The sequence below is a fragment of the Passer montanus genome, unplaced genomic scaffold (assembly GCF_014805655.1).
Source record: "Passer montanus isolate IOZ18808 unplaced genomic scaffold, ASM1480565v1 scaffold93, whole genome shotgun sequence".
Classification (NCBI taxonomy): Eukaryota; Metazoa; Chordata; class Aves; order Passeriformes; family Passeridae; genus Passer; species Passer montanus.
The window spans coordinates 415,379-435,760 of NW_024374701.1; the positions used below are offsets into that span (position 1 = coordinate 415,379).

The following is a 20,382-nucleotide window of genomic DNA, read 5'->3' on the forward strand; positions in this document are numbered from 1 at the left end:
CGCGGCTCGCCCTGCCCCGCGCCGCTGCGCCTGCGCGGGGGCTGCGGCGCGCACGCGCCGGGCCACGCCCAGCCTCGTGCTCCGCCCCCTGTCCGGAATATTCTGGGGCGGGGCCGTGGGGAGGGTCCGCCCGCGCGCGCGGAGAGGCGCGGCCGCCATGTTGTGTGGGGCGGTGCCGCCGTGTTGTGTGGGGCCGTACCGCCGTGTTGTGTACGGCTGTATCGCTGAGCTGTGTGAGGCGCTGACGCCGTGCTGTGCGCGGCCGTACCGCCGTGTTATGTGAGGCGCTGACGCCGTGTGGTGTGCGGCTATATCGCCGAGCTGTGTGCGGCCGTACCGCCATGTTGTGTGGGGCGGTGCTGCCATGTTGTGTGCGGCTGTATCGCCGTGTTGTGTGCGGCTGTATCGCCGTGTTGTGTGCGGCCCGTACCGCCATGTTGTGTGGGGCGGGGCCGCCATGTTGTGTGGGGCCGTATCGCCGTGTTGCGTGCGGCTGTTATCCCCGTGTTGTGTGGGGCCGTACCGCCGTGTTGTGTGCGGCTGTATCGCCGTGTTGTGTGGGGCCGTATCGCCGTGTTGTGTGCGGCCGTACCGCCATGTTGTGTGGGGCCGTACCGCCGTGTTGTGTGAGGCTGTTATCCCCGTGTTGTGTGAGGCTGCATCGCCGTGTTGTGTGCGGCGATACCGCCCTGCGGGCTGCGGACGACCCGCCAACTCCCCGCCAGGCGCGTCCGCCATTTCGCCGCCAGGCGGAGCCGCTGAGGCCGAGGCGGTCTCGGCAATGTCCCCCTGAGGCGGAGCGGCTGAGGCGCTGCGCTGTGGCCGTGAGGCGGGGCCGCCCTTGCGGCTCGGCCGGAGCGATGTGGGCGGCGCTGGGCAGGCTCGGCGTGGCGCAGGCCGTGGGCCCGGCCCGGTTGATCGCTGTGCGCCCCGCGGGTGCGGCGGCCGAGCGGCCCTGAGGGGTGGGAGGGGAAGGAGGAGGGTGATGATGGTGATGAGGAGGAGGGAGGCAGCCTGGGGGTGGCCATTGTGCGGTGACCCAGGGCTGGGGCCTCCTCCCGGGCGCAGCGGGACCGGGCCAGGGCCAGCGGCATCTTCAGGGGTGTCGTGGTTGTCCCGCTGTCACAGATAGAATTAGGATCAGCCTCGCCCCAGCTAACACACTCTTACTGCCTAGCTTGAGGTTCCTAATAATTGTTTTTCTCTCATCTTTCCAGCCGCAGGAGCCTTCTCCATACCCCACGTTACCATGGCCACCCACTTCTCCAAGGATCAGGAGGAGAGAGTGCGTAGGAAACGGGTTACATGGGATATTATTGTGTGTGCAAAGAGGCTTTCCCCTCATTACAGCCCTGACAGCACGGCACTGGCTGCTTCCTGCAGTTTTTGAGAGCAGAGTGCCTGCCAGTGCTGAATTCCGTGTGCTTTTTGTGTGTAATAGTGAGGCAGATGCTGTGCAGCAGCACAGAGCTCACCTGCCTGCCTGAGCACCTCGAGCCTGGTGCTGCTGCAGGGGTTTCACTAATCCAGCTGTGCTCCCTGTCACATAATTACCCTTTTAAGCTTTGATTTTGTAAGATTACCTGCTGAGCTGCTAGATGATGCTCATAAATCATCTTGTTGAGAAGGTGTAGTGGGTTTGTAATTCTGTGTGCGGGGCGTGTAATTCTCTGTAGTGGGTTTGCAGTTCTCTGTGTTGGGTCTGTAATTCTCTATATTGGGTTTGTAATTCTCTAGATTGGGTTTGTTATTCTCTGAGTTGGGCTTGTAATGCTGTGAATTCGGTTTGCAGTTCTGTCCGTGGGGTTTGTAATTCCACACGTGGGGTCGGTAATTCCCTCCCTTGGGTGTGTAGCCCGTGCCAGCTCAAACACTTCCAGCAAACTCAAACCCTGCCCCTCTTGCTGCCCAGTCCCTGGCCACCGGTGTGCCCAGGTGTGCTCTCTGAGCCGTGTTGCTGCCCTGCCCTGCAGATCAGGTGTGTGAAGGGGGACCTGTTCTCGTGCCCGGGCACGGACGCCCTGGCTCACTGCATCAGCGAGGATTGCCGCATGGGCGCCGGCATCGCCGTGCTCTTCAAGAAGAAGTTTGGCGGTGTCCAGGAGCTCCTGGATCAAAGTGAGTGGTGCCTGGAGGAGCTCCTGGTTTCCAGCAGGGAGGGAGTTGGAGCTGTTGGGGTTGTGGAGTGTGGCTGTTGTAAAAACACCTTGATTTTTGTGCTTTAGAGAAGAAGACGGGCGAGGTGGCGGTGCTGCAGAGGGATGACCGCTACATTTACTACCTGGTAAGGGCTGGGGTGGCACTGGGACACCTCCCTGCAGCTAAACTGTGTCACACATCAGGCATTAATAGCTGTGGGGGTTTTGGTCATGTTCATGGAATCAGGAATCACAGAATGGTTGGGGTGGGAAGGGACCTTAAAGCTCATCCTGAGCAGGGACACCTTCCCCTATCCCAGGGTGCTCCCAGCCCTGTCCAGCCTGGCCTTGGACACATCCAGAGATGAGACAGCCACAGCTGCTCTGGGCAGCCTGTGCCAGGGCCTCCCCACCCTCACAGGGAACAATTCCTTCCCAATATCCCATCTAACCCAGCCCTCTGGCAATGTGAAGCCATTCCTCTTGTCCTGTCACTCCAGGCCCTTGTAAATAAATAGTCTGTTTGTTGGGTCTCTTCGGGCACTAGAAGGGAGTTTCTGGAATGTTCTCTCAATAAGAGATGTGTCCTTAACCATTGCTTGTGAGGAGCAGCCAAGTTGTTGTGTGCATCTGCATTTCCACTTTACCTGAACAGAACTGGCTGCTAGATTGGAGTGTTTTAAGCTTGGAAATGTTCTTTGCTCAGGTCTTTCCACAGAGGCAAGTTTGGGTGTGGAGTTTTGGGATATGAGGGAATGTGTGTTTTGTACCAGTGTTTATAACAGACAGAAGTTTGCAGGGGTCATGCCCTAGGCACAGCTGAGCTTGTCTATTTTTCTGTAGATTACAAAGCAGAAGGTTTCTCACAAGCCCACCTATGAGAGCATGCAGAAGAGCTTGGAAGCCATGAAAGCTCACTGCCTGAACAACGGCGTCACCGACATCTCCATGCCCAGGTGAGGGGCTCAGCAGCTGGATGCCAATGCTTGGGTGTTTAATTTCCAGAAGGATGTCTGAGGGATGGTCCCCTGCTGTGAAATAAGAATTCAAGCATCCACCTCTAACCAGCTCCTCTGTTTAATTGGGCAAATCTAATTTGCATTTCCCTGTGCATTTGTTTCCTTGTTCTCCCACGTTCTGTGGGTTCGTGGGGAGGTGTGGCAGGGCCACCTCAAACTGCTGCAGGGCTGGCTGGGCACAGCACAAGGCCCAGCAAGGCTCTTTTGGTGCTTTGTCTTCCAGGATTGGATGTGGACTCGACGGCCTGCAGTGGGAAAAGGTGTCAGCCATCCTTGAGGAAGTGTTTGAGAACACCGACATCAAGATCACAGTTTACACCCTGTGAGCAGAACAAAGATCCCCATTTCCCCCAGTTTGGGAGCAGAACCTATGAACTGACAAGATGGGACCTGTATGAGGAGCACGTTCTGCATTCGGGTGCCACTCACTCGTGTGACAGTGACAGCGACAAGCTCCCGAGAAGTTCATTTGGGCTGTTAATTAGCAGGAGGCAGCGGCGCTGTGAAAAGCCGGGGGGAGCTCCCAGTGTGTCCCTGCAGCCACCAGGTGTCACTGGGGCTCCACGCAGTGAACGGAGCCGCTGCCCCGTTGGGACTCGGGCTTCTCTTCGGGTTGGCGCTGCCCCGGGCAGCGCTGGCACCTCTGCTTTGTTCTGTTTGCCTGGCTCTGGGGTCACTCACCTCTTCTCACACGTGGAACGGTTTCATTTCTCCCTCCGGCCACAAATTGGGTTTGCTGGGATTGTGCTCACTCAGGATCATGGTGTGATGTGAAATAAACAGTGCCCTGCTGTTGGATTGGTACCTGTGGCTGTTCTGGGGACAGGCTGGGATTGCAGGGAATGCTGGAGGGGAGGAAATCCACCTGGTGGGTGTGTTTTATTCAGCAGCTCTGTAATTTATGGTCTGCAGAGCTCTGTTTGGTGAGGATCCAAACAGGCTGATGTGCTCTAAAACTCACAGGATGGGGTTTAAGGTGGGATTTTCACATTTCTTTGTTTGTTGCATTTATAGTCCAGGTGTTACACAAAGGTTGGTGTTTCTCACCCAAAACAAAAGCAAATCAGTACCACCCCTGGTTCCTGAGATCCATGGGAAACTCCTGATTTGGAAGAGTTTGTTCCAGAACTGAGGAACTGCCACAGACTTTTCCTTCCTGTTTGGTTTTTAAACTCTCCCACAATAACAAATCTTTTGGATTTCTGTCATTCTAAATGCCCAGAAAAGTGCCAGGTGTGTTGAAGAAATATAAAAATGGGACATGAGAGTTGGGAATTTTGCGGCATGACAGGGTTCTTGATTGGATTCCTTGGGAAGGGACTGGGTTACTCAGTTCTGTGGGGCTTTTTGCTGATGCAAATCCTGTTTGTCTTTATCCTTACTCTCCTTGTTCCCTGCCCATATTTTGTAGAACTCTTTGGTGGGGAATTGCTGTAGCTGGGAAAAACAACAAAGAGGAATTTGGAGCAGAGAGCTGATCCAGAACAGGCACTGAGGCTGCTCATGGATTCAGTCCTTCCCCTTATTTGTGTCTGGGTTTTTGTCCTGGTTCCTAACTCATGGTATCCCCGTGAGCTTTGTTTTACATGGAAAATGATCCTGCTCTCCAACAGTTGTGTGTACTCTGGAAATTTTTTTGGCATTTAGTTCTCCCTTCCCAGCTACAAAATATTCCCTGTGTGGCTGTCCCGGGATGTCCTTGAACTCAGACTTGTCAGGTTCAATTTAGGACTTCTTGCAAGTAGAGAAGAAGGAATAAACAGTGTTTTGGCTTTTGCAGTGGCTTCCCATTTTATTTCATTCTGCTTTTCCCAGGTTTATATCCCAAACAACATTGTTTGATATCAAGTTCTCGGGCTCCATCAGATTTGGAAGAGAGCTGTTGGCCCTGAATTAAATCACAGCTCTGACTATTGAGGAGAACAGAGGGAGAAAACTTCTTTTTCACCTTAAATCCCTTTCTTTTCCACTTTCTAATGTATTTACCTAACCAGCAGCTTTGCTCTAAGGTCTTTTCCCATGAAGGATTCCCAGAATGTGATCCCACAGCCTGCCTGGGGATCACTGCCATCCCTTTCACCACAGCATGGGTTTGGTTGGGGCAGGGAGGGGGAGGAACAAAAAACACCCAAAAAATCCCAAACACCAGAGGTCTGTGTTGTGTGTGTGTGTTTGGAGTCCCACAGGGCCTTGTCTCCCAGAGGCTGGTTCTCCATCCTGCTGGAATCAAAGCTTTGGGAAGCAGGACTGTCCCAGGTCTGTCACATCTCTTCATGGATCCTTTCTGATCCTGGGGAGGGAAAAAGAGACATCCTAGAGGCTCAGAGGTGACTCCTCAGTACCCCATAGAAAAGGGAGTTCTGCAACCACTGGGATTTCCTTTATTGGTGTTTTTCAGACTTTGGGGTATGAGTAAAATCCTCTTTAATCTGCGTTCCTCTCCCTGTTGTCCTAAACATCAACCCTGTGGGGAACAGGGAGGTGTTCTGGTGGCCCTGGAACCTTTTTGTTCCTGGAGAGGAAGACAGAAAAACACTAAATCCCTTGGGAATGTGCTGTGGGGGAGCCCCTGGCAGGGGAAAGCCACTGCCTGGGATTGTTAGCAGTATTCAGCTAACAGTAAGATAAATTGGAACCCAAATTAAAGAGAGGAGAGTTAATGAGTGACCCCTCACTTACCTGAGCCTCAGTGCAAGATCTCCGCCAGCTTCTCCTCGTAGTACAGGAAATTCTCCTGAATATCCTCCCAGGGCACAAAGGACTTGGCCTCCTCCCCTTCCTCCTGCTCCACAAAGTTCTTCCAGACATACTCAAAGTCTTGAGGCTTCATAATCCTCAGCTTGCAGCCCGCCTCCTTCATGCTCCTGAGGGCCGCCTGCATCTCGGGCTCCTCCCACATGAAGAGCCTGCCCACCATGATGGTGAGGCGCAGCCCCTTGTTCTTGCGCAGGGCCTCGCAGATCCTCTGGGCGCAGGTGACACAGGGGCTGGAGGACACGTACCAGGTGACGTCGTGGCGGGCGCCCGCCTGGCACGTGGGCAGGATGGTGTTGAAGAAAGCCATCTCGGCGTGGGCGGCCGCGTGCTCGTCCTCCAGGTAGCCCCGGCTGGTCACCGGCTCCTTGCCCTGCGTCTCCACCACGTAGCACAGGAAGGTTTTGTTCCTGCCCGAGCTGTACTCCACGTTCCTGAACTGGAATTTGAAGAAGATGGCTGGGAGGCGTTCCCTAGGAGAGGAGAGCAGAGAGGAAGCTCAGAGGCAGGTTTATGTCACACTTTAGGGTCACCTCTACCCATGACTCAAATCCCGTGGGCAAATCACTGCGTTGCCCCTGATTTCTGTGTTCCAAGGTTTAGGTTATAAAATTTCCAGGATCAAATCCAACTTCGCTGTGAAAATGTGGATTTCCTGCTGGAATCCCTACTGATAAACTTCACCTACTCTTTTAATTTATTGTCCACGTCTTCCCTTCTGTGACTCCAAGATGACCTCGTGGTGGAACATCTCATGGCATGGCTCTGGAGATGGGAAGGGAAAGGGATGGAAAAGAGTGGGAAAAAAATGCATGTGCTTCCAAGAATAGCACATTTCCTGCTTGGGATCCTGGATGATGAGTGCTTCTTTGGCTAAGGGTTCTTTAATTAATGATTTTTTGAAGGACAGACATGAGACACCCATTCCAGAGCAATGTCTGCAATGAGTGGTTTCACAATAACATCAGGTTTTTAAATACATCAGAGGCACAGGGAATTTCATCCCTGATTTAACTCTGACAGCAAAGGGGTCACAGCAGTGACGAGGTTGGCTCTGGGTTTTTGTGGAACAGCTGAAGCAGCAGCACCCTGCTCCAGGATGGATTGACTCAGGCTGGATTGACTGGGAGCTGCATTTAGCCAGCCCTCCCTGATGGATTTTCTTGCTTATCTCGGCGTGTGCCTGAGCTTAGCTGGGATGTTCACCTCCATTCTGCTCCCAGCACTTTGGAATCTGCATTAGTTCAATTAATAACGTTCCAAGAAGGAAGAGAAACACAACTCAGAGCCCATTGCAATGCCTGGCAACCCTTGCTGTGAAGAAATTCCCCCTGATGTCATCCCCTGGCACAATTTGAGGCCATTTCCCCTCCTCCTGCTGTCTGGGGGAAGAGGCTGATCCCCACCTGGCTCCAGCCTCCTGTCAGGGGGTTGTGGAGAGTGAAAATGTTTATGGAAATAATTTATAAACTGTTCACAGGCACTGAATTCCCCAATATTCTCAATATAAACCCCTGCTCTGACACCAGGCTGGGGTGGCACAGCTCACCTGAGGATAGGAAATCTCAAAATTGAAACCTTCCCTGAAAAGCATCGTTAAATGACATTTTTTAGGGATTTCTAAATGCTCCAACCTAATTTATCAGTTTTCCCTGGGCAGGAAAGTGATAGATCATATTGAGATGTGACCTTGGCACTGTGACACAGGAGAGAAGGAAAACATCTAATGAGGAAATAAAAATGTGGATTATCTGAAAGAGTAACAAGGAATTATTCCTACAAGAAGCCTCATTTACACCTGGGGAAAGTGGAAATAAATGTGGCAGGAAATGCTCCCAGATTGGGATTACAGGCTGTATTCAGCCAAAAAAAAATAGGATAATATTCTTAAAGAGAGTAATTGGCTTCCCAGGGATTCCTGGAAGCCAGGCTCCTCCTGGAGCTGTAAGCAGCAGAGTGAGAACTTGGCTGGGAGTCCTGAGATGCCCCTAATCCAAGGGCTAAAGCTGAAATGCAACATAATTGGGTTTAAGTGCTTCTTCCTTGGCTGCACTTGTGTTTCCTCATCACTCCCATAACTGCCTTGATTGCCTGGGAATTTGTAAATCACTGGAAAAATCCACGTGGTGATCCCAGGTCAAGGCCTGGCCTGATCTCCTGGTGTCCTCCTTAAAATGAAACTAAAAAAGCCCCTGGGGTTTCTCTACCTCTTTGGGGCTCCTTTAGGATTTCTGCTTCACTTCCTCACTCTCCCCTTTGCAGGGTGGAAAATCCTGTCAAATCCTGCAGCACCCATGGCATTCCAAGAAAGGATTTAACTGCAGGATGTTGCTGAGGGAGTTTTCCAGCCCTGGTTTCCCAGGGCCTTGGGCTTAGCAGGGAGGTTTGGACATCCTGCTCAGTCCCTCAGCATTTCTAACTGCAGGCCGAGTGCTCCAAGGCTAGAAAACCCAAATTTCCTCATTAAAATTCATATTGGGACTTGTCTTAAGTGTTCAGAACTTGGCCCAGTGGTTTATATCCACAATTTTTGGTGCCTTAGCTCCATTCCTAGCAGAGGGATTTCTTTCCTTAAAAGCCACTGCTAATCATTTATTTCTATGATTATGTGTGACAGAGACTGCCCCAAGAAGGGATTTTTTTTTCACATCTTGAGAAGAGAATGGAGATTTTTCCTCCCCTGAGCAGGAATGGAACACAATTTTGTGGTGGGGTGCTGTCCTGCCTCACTCATCCTGGTTGGAACACGCAGCCAGATTTCACCTGCAGGGCCCATGGCACAGCCAGAAGGATTCCAGGGGATATTTTGGAGGCCTGAGCTTTAGTTTTAAGTAGCTGGAAGAAATCCTGAGGTTGATTTATTTGCTGGGACACTCCTTTGGTGACTGATAAGAGAAATCTGAGGGGAGAAGGACTCATCCTGCTGCTCCTCCAGGGAGCATTTGGAGGGAGCAGACACCCAGGGCTTTTCCTACTTGCAGCTGTCAATTATGGCTGAGTTCAGATTCCACCAAAGCCCTGTGATATTCTGCTTTTCCAAAGGCCAGGCTCCCTGCTGCCCTGCTGCCTTCAAAACTGCCTCTTGTTTTGGAGCCTTTCTGCAAGTTGGGCTTTTTGGTTTCTTTATAAAAGTCAGGTTCCAGCTGTGGCTGTGGAGCTCTTGAAAATGTGAACCTTTAGGTCTCTGGAAAAATGTGTCCCTCAGGCCCATCAAGCCAATCAGCCATAGCAGGGGTGTTTTTCCTGATCCACAGGTGGAGAAACTCTCAGACAAGAGCCATTGATCACAGCAAGAAATCAATACTGAGCTCTCATCAAAGCCAACACCTCCATCCCCATCCCGTCAGCAGGGCTGGGAGGGAACCAGCACTGCAGAAACAGAGCTGTTCCTATAAAACAAGTGCACTGCAGAAACAGAGCTGTTCCTCTAAAACCAATACACTTCTGTGCCTGCCTGGTGGGAGTCCATCCTCCAAAAAGTCAGCAAAACTTAGAACAAAATCCCACAATAAATCCAAACCATTTCAGACTCTTCAGAAACTCACTGCAGAAGATGCTGCTTGTGTTGCCTGACCTAAAAGCTGAGACAGAGCTCACTGAAGTCCCCCAATTCCATATTCAAATCCCAATCTCTTACCCTGTGACAATCTCAAAGGGTGGCAGGTCCTCCCTCTTCACCTTCTTCTTCTTCCCCTCGCCCTCCTCGGCGTTGTCGGGTTCCCCGTTCTGGGCATTGCTGGGCTCCTCCTGCTTCTCTGCCATCTTCCCCAGCACACTGGGACCGAGCTGTGGCCACTGGCAGAGAGAAAGAACAATTTCTGAGAGCCCTGGGAGCCGAGGGAGGAGGGAAAACAGAGCTGGGAGTTCCTGCCCCAGGCACAGTTGTCAGGAACTAAATATGGAACAAAGCGACGGCGGCGGCAGGGGCTGGACAGGGTTGGGTGACCCAGGGCTCTCAGGTGTCACCTCCTTCCCCTGCCCTCTCCAGCTCCTTTCAGCAGCCCCTTTTGCTCCCCTTTTCATTTCAAACCAAGTGACAACTTCTCAGGGGGCGGGAGGAACCCATCATTTTCCCTGATGGAAAATCCTGGAAGCTCTGGCGGGTATTTATCCCGAGGGGTGACGGATGGCTGGCACGGGGCACTCCCTGCTCTCACAGCCCTCTCCCTCCTCTGCCAGTGGATTCCACGGCTGACCTTGAAGGACCAGCTCAGCCAGGCCTGGCCCAGGCAAGAGGGGAAGGGGTCGTGGCTGTTTTGCTGGAAAATCTCTGCTTTTGGTGGGTTTGGCTTCCTGGATCACCTGGAGCATCCTGTGGTTCCTCCCATCCTCCTCATGCAGGACTCTGAGGGGGAAATCTCCTGGTTGGAGCTGTAAATCCAAGCCAGAACCTTCTCCCAAATATTTGAAAATCCAGCTGGAATTCGCAGTGGGCAGCAGTGCTGCTTCTCCCATTGTTCTGTATTTTCCTCCTTTCTGTTCCAGAAGTTCCGAGAGCAGTGGGGTATAGCTGGGTTGGAGGGGTTTTCCCTCTCTTTTTTGTTCCCTTCAGGATTCTATTAAACTATCCCAGCATCTCACTCTCAATTTCAATCATTTACTGTTTGTATCAATCCTGCCTGAGCCGAGTTTAATTAAAAACCTGGGTGAGGTTTCCCCAGGGACCAATCCTGGCCATGCCATGGGGCAAAGGAGGTGGGAAAAGCGTGGCTGTGCAGGATTTTGGGATCAAAGCACATTGGAAATCAAACCTCCAGTACTGTGGGCTTTGCACTCAGAATCCACCACCAGCAAGCTTTGAGTAAATGTGGAGTATTCAGCTGTATTTGCTGGAGTATTCAGTCAGCATTAGTGGAAAAACCTGCTCTTAGTTGGAGGAGGAGAAGAGGTATTCCATAAAAATCAAATCTGTGGGAATATCTGCTTTGGAGCCAAGTCAGCCTTTGTGATCCTGTTAAATTCAGCTCTTTAGAGCCTTGGGAGGAGGCTGCACCATCACAAAGGGAAATAAATCCCCATCATCAGGCAGGTCATTTATTATCTGAGAAAATTAATAACAAATTATCACAGATAATTAATTCTGGCTGCTCTTCCCAGCCCCCTTGCCATCACCCTGCCTTTGCTGGGCTGAATATCCTTTGGAACTTTCCTCCAGTGCCACCATGGATGCAGTTTTTGGGGACAGAGCACCCCTTTGATGAGTTGTTGTTTAGGTGGTGTTGTTTAGGTGACAGTGGTGACAGCCCAACCAAGGATTTGACAAATTTCAAGACATCCTATCCATGGAACATATATCTTCCATGGTGCAGGATTTTATTTCTTTTTAAGCCTAGAATACTTTCCTGCAGGGCAGGGGTGGTGTTTTGCCTCCTGTGTGGTGACAACGCTCAAATTCCACCTCCCCTGTCCAATTGCTGTCACCTCTGACATTTCAGGGGCTGCTTTTAGGGTGGGAATCCTCTCCCAATGACTGACAGCTCATTTCCTCCTAATCCTCATATTTTCTAGCAGCATCTCAGCCCCTCTCCAGTCCCTCTGACCCACTCTGCTTTATTTTTGGAAGCTCTTCCTGGCTGGGGTCCCAATTTTGCTGCAGCTTTAGCCTGGCCCCTCCAAGGGCTGAGCTCTAATCTAATCTGGGGAATGTGGCACTGAGGTTCCCCCTCTCTCCAGCCTTTCCCAGCTGCTCCCCAGCTCCTTCTAGGGCAGTGCTTGGAACAGCCATGATCCTCCCCCCACTGCAGCCAAAAATATAAAAGGGCACCACGGAACTGCTGTGTTGGAGCTGGGGGTGGGTGAGGGCTCTGGTGGCTGCTTGTGACCCCAAATGTGTCCCCAAGGGCTCAGGAGGGGCCTCCCAGCAGCACTCAGGGGACCCCAAATTGCAGAGTTTGTACTGAGGTTCCTCTCCACCTGTCCCTGTCCCCACTGATTTCATATTTTATCCAGTTGGCTCTGAATTTGTTCATAAAATCTCTTCGGGATCATCGTGTCCCAGCTGTGCCCAATGCCCACCCTGAGCACTCAGTGCCACCTCCAGGGACGGGCACAGGTTTCTCTCCAGGCCCTTCCCAGCCCCCTGAGCCCCAGCCCTCCCGGGGGATCACGGCTCAGCCACAGGGGACACACAGGACAGGCCTAAGGGACAGCCTGTGCTGAGAGAACCTTCCAGGCTCTGCTGGAGTTTTGGATTTTGAGGATCCTGCATCCATCCAAGCCCAGAGCAGCTTCTTCAGTGGCTCTGGAGGCACCCCTGAGCGCTCTGATGGCTTTTGTCCCCAAACAGGGATTTCTGTGGCCCTGTGTCCCTGCAGGTCGGGGCTGTCCCTCCCCTTGCAGCAGCAATTCCTGGGGTTAACCTGGCTGTCCCCATGTCCCATCACCTGCCTGCCACAGGCCCTGCCAGGAACAGGGAGCTTTTATGGCATTGTGGGGCCAGAGGAACATTTTGGGATTGATGGGAGAGTGAAATAAGAGCCTGGCCGGGTGAGTCACGGCTCAGCCGTGCTCTCCATGCCGAGGGGACAGCTGGTGGCACTAACAAATGTCTCCCTAGAGACACTGTCTGGCAGCCAGCCCCCTCCTGCTTTTTCCAGCTGTAACTACGGGACAAATAAATAAACACTGACAGCTTCCCTTCCTCCCTTCCTTTGGGGTTCTCACCTGGCCCTCTCCTCCTGCCTCAGCACCCAAAAGGTTTCAAGGAGGGCTGGAAACGCTCCTGTCCCACGGGACTGAGCTGGGCAGTGCCCAAATCCTGCTGCAAGGTGCCCAGCTGTGCTGAGCCCAGGTGAGGGATGCTCTCACCTTCCATGCAGACCCTCCCTGGCTCTCCGTTCCCAGCCTGGCACTTGAGGAGCCTTGGCAGGCGCTGCTGCCTCCCCAATTAATTCCAAGCCCAACTGGGAGTTAATGACAGCTCCCAGCAGGGCTGCAGCTCCTGCTGCTGCTTGCTGCGAGCAGCTCTGCTGGAAAGAGAGCTCCAAGCACAGGAATTGGTGTCCTGCAGCAGCAGAGCTGGGGCAGGGCCTGGCAGAGTGGCTGTGTCACCTGCACGGAGGTGACAAACCCTGGCTGGCACCTGGGTGGGTGCTTTAACCCAGCTCCAGGGAGGGAAATCGGGGAGGGCTGCAGCAGAGTGATGGGGCAGCTGTGGGTTGTGGGGTGGGAGGAGGGAGAGGAAAACGGGGAGAGGAAAAAGGGGGAGAGGAAAAAGGGGGGAAGGAAAAGGGGGAAAGGAAAGGGGGAAAGAGAAAGGAAAGGAAAGGAAAGGAAAGGAAAGGAAAGGAAAGGAAAGGAGGAAAGGATAAGAATTTGCCCATTCCAAAGGCAAATCTGGGGTTGGGGCTGGACAAACACGACCTTGGACAGGGCTTGGCTGACCTGGGACAGTGGGAGGGGTGCCTGCCCCTCCCAGGGGGTGATCCTTTAGTTCCTTCCATCCCAAACCATTCCAGAGTTCCAGGATTCTGTGAAATCAAGGCTGGTTTGGGGCTGGCTGCACAGTCTGGGCAAGAAACCTTCCAGATGACTTTGAAATGTCATTAAAGTTATTTTTATGCAAGGGGGTTCAGTGTATTTGTTTAAACAGCAAATGCACCAAATGATGCTTTAAATATTAATACAGGAGGGTGTCTCACTGAATTTAATTTTCCCAATTGATTTCAAGTTGCTCTGGATAGCACAGGAAGGAATATTTGCTATTTTTGCTGCCTGTGAGAAGAGGCAGGAGGCAAAGAAAAGCTCCTTCTGCAATTACAGGTGGGCTGGGAGGAGGAGAAACTGGAAGGAAAACAAGAACAAGGCAGCCAGTCCCAGCAGCTGGGAAAATGGGGAAGGCACACATGGAAAAAAATCTATTAATCTTAATTTCAGATTTTCCTTTGCCTGCAGAAAAAAGTGGGAAAAGGAAATCGTCCCAATTTATGAAAACTGATCAAATATGCATTCATCTATTTAATTGGAAATGTTATTAAAGAGTTGCAGGTATGAGCCAGATCTAGAGCCATCAATTTAAATGAGATTTAAATAATTCTCTTCCCTTTCCAAAAGGAGATAAAGGCTCCTTTAATCCCTCCTGCTCATCCCTGTTCCCTGAGGACAGGATGGGCAGAGCCAAAATCAGCCTGAACTCCCCCAAATCCAACATGCAGCCAGACCCCACCTTCATTTGAGGGAGAAATAATTTACATTTGCCTTTCCTTTGGCATGAGGGACTTCCTGGGAGACACAGAAGCTGTAAATAAGAGCAGTGGTATCACAGAAAAGAAAGCCCTGAAGTGTTTTGGGATTTCTTTTTTTAATTCCTTTTTGTTTTCCAGCAGTTTTTGATGTCACCAGTGCTGCTGGCAGGGCTTTGTGGGGCTGCTCCTGCTCCCAGCCTTTTCCTGCAGCGTTTCCTTGGGACACACAGCCCTGGGGAAAGAAACCCCGAGCCAAGAGGGGAAAAATAATGGATCCAAATGACAGAATCACCAAATTTTACAAGGAACTACAAATTCCAGCTGCTGCCAGCTCCTGGGGTTCGTGTCTCAGTGGTGCTGAGAGATCCAGGATGGATCCAGAAATGTTCAGCGTCTCCCAAAACCCAGCTGGACGGGGCTCAGGGGGGTCCCAGGGGCAGGAATTGTCCTGCTCTCCTCAGAGCTGGGCTGGTGGCACAGAGGAGCCTGTCACAGGGATGTCCCCAAGGGAGGGGGTCCCCAAGGAGGGACCTTGGGCACCCAACCTGCCCCAGGAATGAATCCACCTCTGGAGCCTTCCCAAATCCCTTCCCTGGATCCCTCGAGCTTTTGGGAGCCTCACCCCAAACCAGTCCAGCAAGAATAACTCCGATTTATTTATTTATTCTCCAAAGAACCAACAGCTTGGTTTATTCAAAGCAAATACAATTTATGTTACAGCCCCAGCTCAGCCCTCCCACCCTAATTACACCCCCAATTACAGCCCAAATTAATTACAGCCCGTGCCAGGAAGAAGTGCCCCTTCTCTTTACATTTAGTGCTTTTAGCAATTAAAAATGATGTAAATTCTGTCTGGAGACAGCGGATCTCAGGTTTTTAGGAAATGGGGCAGACAAGGATGAGTCCATGCACCACTTGTGTCTGATTCCATCCCATTCCTTCGGAATTCCTGTTATTTTAACCTTTCCTGATTAATAATGGCCTGGAAATGCTCCAGGATGAGGCACTTGCACTGCACCTGACAGATTCTGCTTTTTGCCAATTATATAATTAATCACAACCTTCGAGGCAGGGGAGCAGGCTCACAAATTTTACATGCTCTCGTGTCTCTGTACTTGGAAAAAAAGAACAAAATGAAGAGTTTTCTTCAAAGGCACTGGTGTGAGCTTTTCAGTTCTGCTGAGGGATGGCACACCGAGGTGCAGGAGAGGAATTTCCTCTGGGGAGAAGCATTTGGGTGCTGCTCATTGCTGCTTTATCCCACAGCAGGGAGGGGAAGGAGTGGGATGCCCCCCAAAGAGGAGGCAGAGCCCAATCTCCATCCAGCAGCAGAGCAAGACCCAGCCCTGCTGGCAGATAAAGAGCTGAAGCACAAACTGGGGCATACAGGAACATGAAGCAACAGCACAAAGAGCAAAAAAAATGGAGAAATGTCTTTTTAATAATCAAGCATTTTCTTTAAAAATCCAAGTAATTAAAAAAAATCAATTTCGTAAAAAAACCCAAGTAATTTATTTTTTAAAAATCAAGTTTTATATATATATATATTTAAAATCAAGTAATTTATTTTAAAAAATCAAGTAATTTCTTTAAAAAAAGATCAATTTATTTAAAAAAATAAAACCAAGTCAAGTTAGTTCTTTAAAAAGAGGTGAAGGCCATTTTGGTTTGGTCCCAGCAGAGGAGATGGGATTTGCCAGGTGTGTGCCCAAGCTCTGCTCTGGGGGGATGGTGGCAGGTGAAGGGTTCCCAGCCTGAATTATTCCAGATAATAATTGACTGCTGGAATTTGATCTGGTGGCATTAAGGCCATTTGGGGAGGATGGAAGAGTGGCAGGTTTGGAGCTCTGCAGGGGAAGATGCAGCACAGACACTGAATTCTGCATGTGTCCTGCTCTTACCCTGCATTGTGTGGGGACATTTTTATTATTAAAGAAAATTTCCCTTGCTTTTATACAAAAGGAAGTCCGTGAACAAATTCAGAACCTCCCCCTGTGCAAAGGTGAGAGTTCTCTCTGCTGTGGGTTCCTGCAGCACTTCAAGCTGCTGCAAGGATTTTTTGTCATAGACCTCTTTTAAAATAGAAATTAAAGTAGAAATCCACGTTGAAAAATCAGCTGGATCCCCCAAACCTGCTGGAGAACACCCTAGGAATGGAAGGAATGGTGCAAACCTCTCCCCACGCAGCCGGGAGGAGAAGGAGGCAAATCCCAAAACGAACCCCCCAAATTGTTACACCTCAGGCCAGTTAACCTTACAAAACAGGATTTTAGTCGCTCTTGGCCGACTTCTGCTCGGGGTTGTCCTTCCAGATGCGGATGGTGAGGCAGGTGGCCATGGCCAGCCAGCCCAGGTAGGGCAGCAGCAGCAGCGCTGCCAGCCGGTTGATGCGGTACCAGGAGCACAGCGTGCCCAGCGCCAGCGCGTCCAGGCACAGCACGTCCACCAGAGCCTGCGGCACGGGGAGAGAGGTCAGCCCGGGCTGGGGAACGCGGCACGGCCCCGCCTGCCCTGCCGGAATATCCTGGGATGGGGGGGAGCTGGGGGGCTGGCGCTGGAGAGACCCCGACACCCAGGACGCTGTCCCTGGGCTCTGACCACTTCTGAGTGTGACACCGTGAATAATTAATGTGCTCATCTCTGCTCATTATGGAATCCTGCAGATGAACACCCCGCTCATGGCCACTGTCCTCTTTGCTGACACAACCTGCTCCTGACAGTGGTCACCAAACAAACTTTCCAATGGCCAAAATATCCTGGAATGGGGGGAGCTGGGGCAGGGATGGGGGCTGGCACTGGAGAGACCCCGACCCCCAGGATGTTTCCCCTGGGCTCCGACCACATCTGAGTGTGACACCACGAGCCCACACTAATTAATGTGCTCTTCTCATTATGGAATCCTGCAGATGAATGCCCTGCTCATGGCCAGTGTCCCCTTTGCTGACACAGCCTGCCCCTGGGGAAGGTGGGGAAGTGGGACAGGGATGGGGGCCTGGCACTGGGGAGACCCCAACCCCCAGTGTTGTCCCTGGGCTCTGATCACATCTGCGTGTCACACCATGAATAATTAATGTCCTCTGCTCATTATGGAATCCCACAGATGAGCTCTTCTCCTGGCCAGTGTCCCCTTTGCTGACACAACCTCCTCGTGCTGGTGGCCACTGAACAAACCCTCCAACTTTCAGCCCCAGAGTGACAAAATCCAGGTGGAAACGCCAATCCCTAGCTGTGCCTCTGTCACCTCAGCCTTGGCACCTGAGCAGAGCCTGGTGCCCAGCCCGGGTGTGGCAGTGCCCAGCCCCGCCCTGGCTGTGCCCGATAAGCCCCCGGGGGCTGCTCCCCGCAGGGATGTGACAGCGCTGTTGTCACTCAGGGTGTGACCCCACAAAGGACTTTATCTCCCAGCCCCGACCCTTAACTGGGGGGTGCAGCCCTGGCACTGCCCAGCCCCGATCCCCCACCCCGGCTGTCGAGGCTGGAGGGGGCTGATACCATTGTCTGTGGGCAGGAGTGGCTGCAGCCCCAAATTCCCACAGAATTCCCCCCAGCGCAGCCCCAAAGCCAGCGGGGAAGCCCCGTTACCATGTTCAGGTTGTGGGCACCGAAGAACAAGGGTGGCCATGCCCAGTTGAACACCAGCTGAGCCCCGTAGAGCCCCAGGGGCACGATGGCCTTGCTGCTGCAGCCACCCAGCTCGTTCCACACCAGGTAGGAGGCGTAGCTGTGGGGAGGGACACCCGTTAGTGCCACCCTCGTCCCTCCTGCACGAGTGGTTTCCCCACCAGAGGTTTGCTCCACAGCAGGATGTGGGTCAGGCCCTGAGCTGGGAGCAGGGACAGCCCCAGGGAACAGCTCTGGGGAGGGTCAGGCTGGACATCAGGGAAAGTTCTTCACCCAGAGGGTGCTGGGCACTGCCCAGGATCCCCAGGGAATGGGCACGGCCCTGAGACTGCCAGAGCTCCAGGAGAGTTTGGACACTTCTCCATGGATGCCCAGGGTGGGATTTTGGGGTGTCTGTGCAGGGCCAGGAGCTGCGCTGGATGATCCCCTCGCAGCATTATTCCATTCCACAATTCCCTGTCCCACACTCCTCCCAAACCTCCCCTGTCCCACCAAAGTGGCTCCTGCCCCCTGCCCAGTGCCAACAGGGGGTGGCATCCCCCCAGGCTGTGTCCCTGCCTGCAGCGTGCCAGGCTCACCCCTGGCTGGCACAGGAGCCCCCAAAGCTGGGGCAGAGCCTGGCAGAGCTCAGGGCTGTGCCAGGGGCAGCAGGACAGCAGGACAGCAGGACAGGAGGACAGGAGGCAGCACTCACCCCATGCCCGTGTACAGCATGGTCCAGGCCACGGGGAACACTCTGCGGGACGGGCACCACGAAGGCTTTTTCAGCTTCTCGTACCACGCTGGGATCTCCTTCCTGCTCAGGAACCAGCCCAGGAATCCTCCAACGTGGGGCAGCACGGTGAAGCCCACGGTGTAAGCCCACATCCTCCCTCAGGGGCTTGAAGTCGCTTTTTTCCTGCTCTGAGTTAAAAGCAACATCACAGCGTCACTTTTGAAGGACATTTTTTCCCCCCTACTTCCATCCTCTAATTCCATGTTGCACCTCAGCCCCTAAGGCAGGTGGAAAGGATTTAAGGTGTTCAGCCCTCTCTGCCCCTCTCTGAAATGGGGATTATTCCTGTCTGGGATGTTTTCCCCCCTGATTTCCCCACTCTTTCACAGCTCCCTGCAGTGTTCTGGTGAGGTGGGAGGATGATGAGGCTGGCCCCATCCCTGCTCCTGGGGCTGGCAGGCTCTGAGGTGCCTCCTGGAGCTGCTCCTCCTTCTCTGCTGCCCTGAGATGAAAACCCAAACTCCATCCAAACCTCCCCATGATTTTTCAATGTGGATTTCTTCTTTAATTTCTATTTTAAAAGAGGTCTATGACAAAAAATCCTTGCAGCAGCTTGAAGTGCTGCAGGAACCCACAGCAGAGAGAACTCTCACCTTTGCACAGGGGGAGGTTCTGAATTTGTTCACGGACTTCCTTTTGTATAAAAGCAAGGGAAATTTTCTTTAATAATAAAAATGTCCCCACACAATGCAGGGTAAGAGCAGGACACATGCAGAATTCAGTGTCTGTGCTGCATCTTCCCCTGCAGAGCTCCAAACCTGCCACTCTTCCATCCTCCCCAAATTCCCCTTCCCTCAGGATCCATCCAGGAATTAAACCCCAATTAACATTCGTCAGGAATGCTGCCAGCAGCGCAGTTCTGAGCTGTCAGCAAGGGCACAAAATGCACAAATGGGAAGGTTTGGGATTAGGAATGCAGGAGTGGGCACGGAGCAGTCCCTGAGCCAGGGAAATGTCCCGGAGCACTGCCCAGGGAAATGGGGAACAGGGGATGGGACTGACCTGCACGGGCTCTGCTTGGGATTTCAGTTCCCAATTAACACTCTGCTGCACGCTCAGCTAATTGTAATTATCGTCACCACACCGTGCTTGGGAATGCCAAATTCCCACCTCACCACGGAACAAACACCCCGGACACCACCTCAACCAACAATTCCTTCACCTGACAATTTCTGGCGCTCTCAAAGTCCCCAGGGAACCAGGAAACAACTGAGAACTGACACAAATTCAGTTCTGCTTGAAACGAGACCCAGCCCTGCCGAGTCCTGCTCCCCACACACACCCCAGGAACGGAAAACGGGAAAAAACTGAATTCCCCCGATTCCTTTGGGGCTGCAGAGGTGAAGGAGGGTTGGAAAACCTTCTTTAACCTCGCAGCTGCCTCCCCGGAGCTGCCTGAGCCTTACCTGGGTCAGTGCCTCGCTGTGCCTGGCCGAGGGAAGGGCTGGGACATGCAGGGCTGTCCCCGCTGGTGATCCCCGAGGGCTGCAGCTGCAGCCGGGTTTTACCCAAAGAGCCCCAGACTGGGCGGAGAGCTGGGGCTGCATCTGATTAAACGGGAGCTCCTGCGGGGACAGGCGCTGGGAGTTTGGGGTGCTGGAGCTTGGGGACAGGCACTGGGAGTTTGGGATGGTGGAGCCTGGGCACAATCGCTGGGAGTTTGGGATGGTGGAGCCTGGGGACATTTGCTTGGAATTTGGGATGGTGGAACTTGGGGACAATTGGGAATTTGGGATGGTGGAGCCTGAGGACAATCGCTGGGAATTTGGGGTTCTGAAACCTGGGGACAATCGCTGGGAATTTGGGATGATGGAGTTTGGGGTGCTGGAGCTTGGGGACAATCACTGGGAATTCAGGATGGTAAGGCCTGGGGACAGTCACTGGGAATTCAG

The 20,382-nt window shown here is 52.6% G+C and overlaps 2 protein-coding genes across 2 annotated transcripts; one reads left to right on the forward strand and one right to left on the reverse strand.

The window, feature by feature from the left end:
- Positions 1 to 575: 575 nt before the first annotated feature.
- Positions 576 to 3,961, forward strand: OARD1 (O-acyl-ADP-ribose deacylase 1). The gene is made up of 6 exons (XM_039695787.1): positions 576 to 936; positions 1,218 to 1,285; positions 1,974 to 2,118; positions 2,226 to 2,284; positions 2,982 to 3,094; positions 3,381 to 3,961. Exons 1-6 carry the CDS (start codon positions 597 to 599, stop codon positions 3,481 to 3,483), a joined length of 828 nt encoding a protein of 275 aa, XP_039551721.1. The 5' UTR covers positions 576 to 596; the 3' UTR covers positions 3,484 to 3,961.
- Positions 3,962 to 4,922: 961 nt separating this feature from the next.
- APOBEC2 (apolipoprotein B mRNA editing enzyme catalytic subunit 2) lies at positions 4,923 to 20,014 on the reverse strand. Its single transcript, XM_039695788.1, has 6 exons — positions 19,897 to 20,014; positions 18,410 to 18,618; positions 17,677 to 17,815; positions 9,549 to 9,706; positions 5,837 to 6,384; positions 4,923 to 5,447 (listed from the first exon to the last, which is right to left on the reverse strand). Exons 2-5 carry the CDS (start codon positions 18,580 to 18,582, stop codon positions 5,844 to 5,846), a joined length of 1,011 nt encoding a protein of 336 aa, XP_039551722.1. The 5' UTR covers positions 18,583 to 18,618; positions 19,897 to 20,014; the 3' UTR covers positions 4,923 to 5,447; positions 5,837 to 5,843.
- Positions 20,015 to 20,382: the final 368 nt, after the last annotated feature.

Bases quoted from the DNA above. Each gene is read 5' to 3' on its own strand.
- OARD1 (XM_039695787.1), top strand. From the start codon at position 597: ATGTTGTGTGGGGCCGTACCGCCGTGTTGTGTGAGGCTGTTATCCCCG. The intron at 1,286-1,973 runs GTGCGTAGGAAA...CCTGCCCTGCAG, and splicing joins CCAAGGATCAGGAGGAGAGA to ATCAGGTGTGTGAAGGGGGA. The intron at 2,285-2,981 runs GTAAGGGCTGGG...ATTTTTCTGTAG, and splicing joins ACCGCTACATTTACTACCTG to ATTACAAAGCAGAAGGTTTC.
- APOBEC2 (XM_039695788.1), bottom strand. From the start codon at position 18,582: ATGTGGGCTTACACCGTGGGCTTCACCGTGCTGCCCCACGTTGGAGGA. The intron at 17,816-18,409 runs GTGAGTGCTGCC...CCCTCCCCACAG, and splicing joins ATGCTGTACACGGGCATGGG to CTACGCCTCCTACCTGGTGT. The intron at 9,707-17,676 runs GTAACGGGGCTT...TCTCTCTGCCAG, and splicing joins GTGCCCACAACCTGAACATG to TGGCCACAGCTCGGTCCCAG.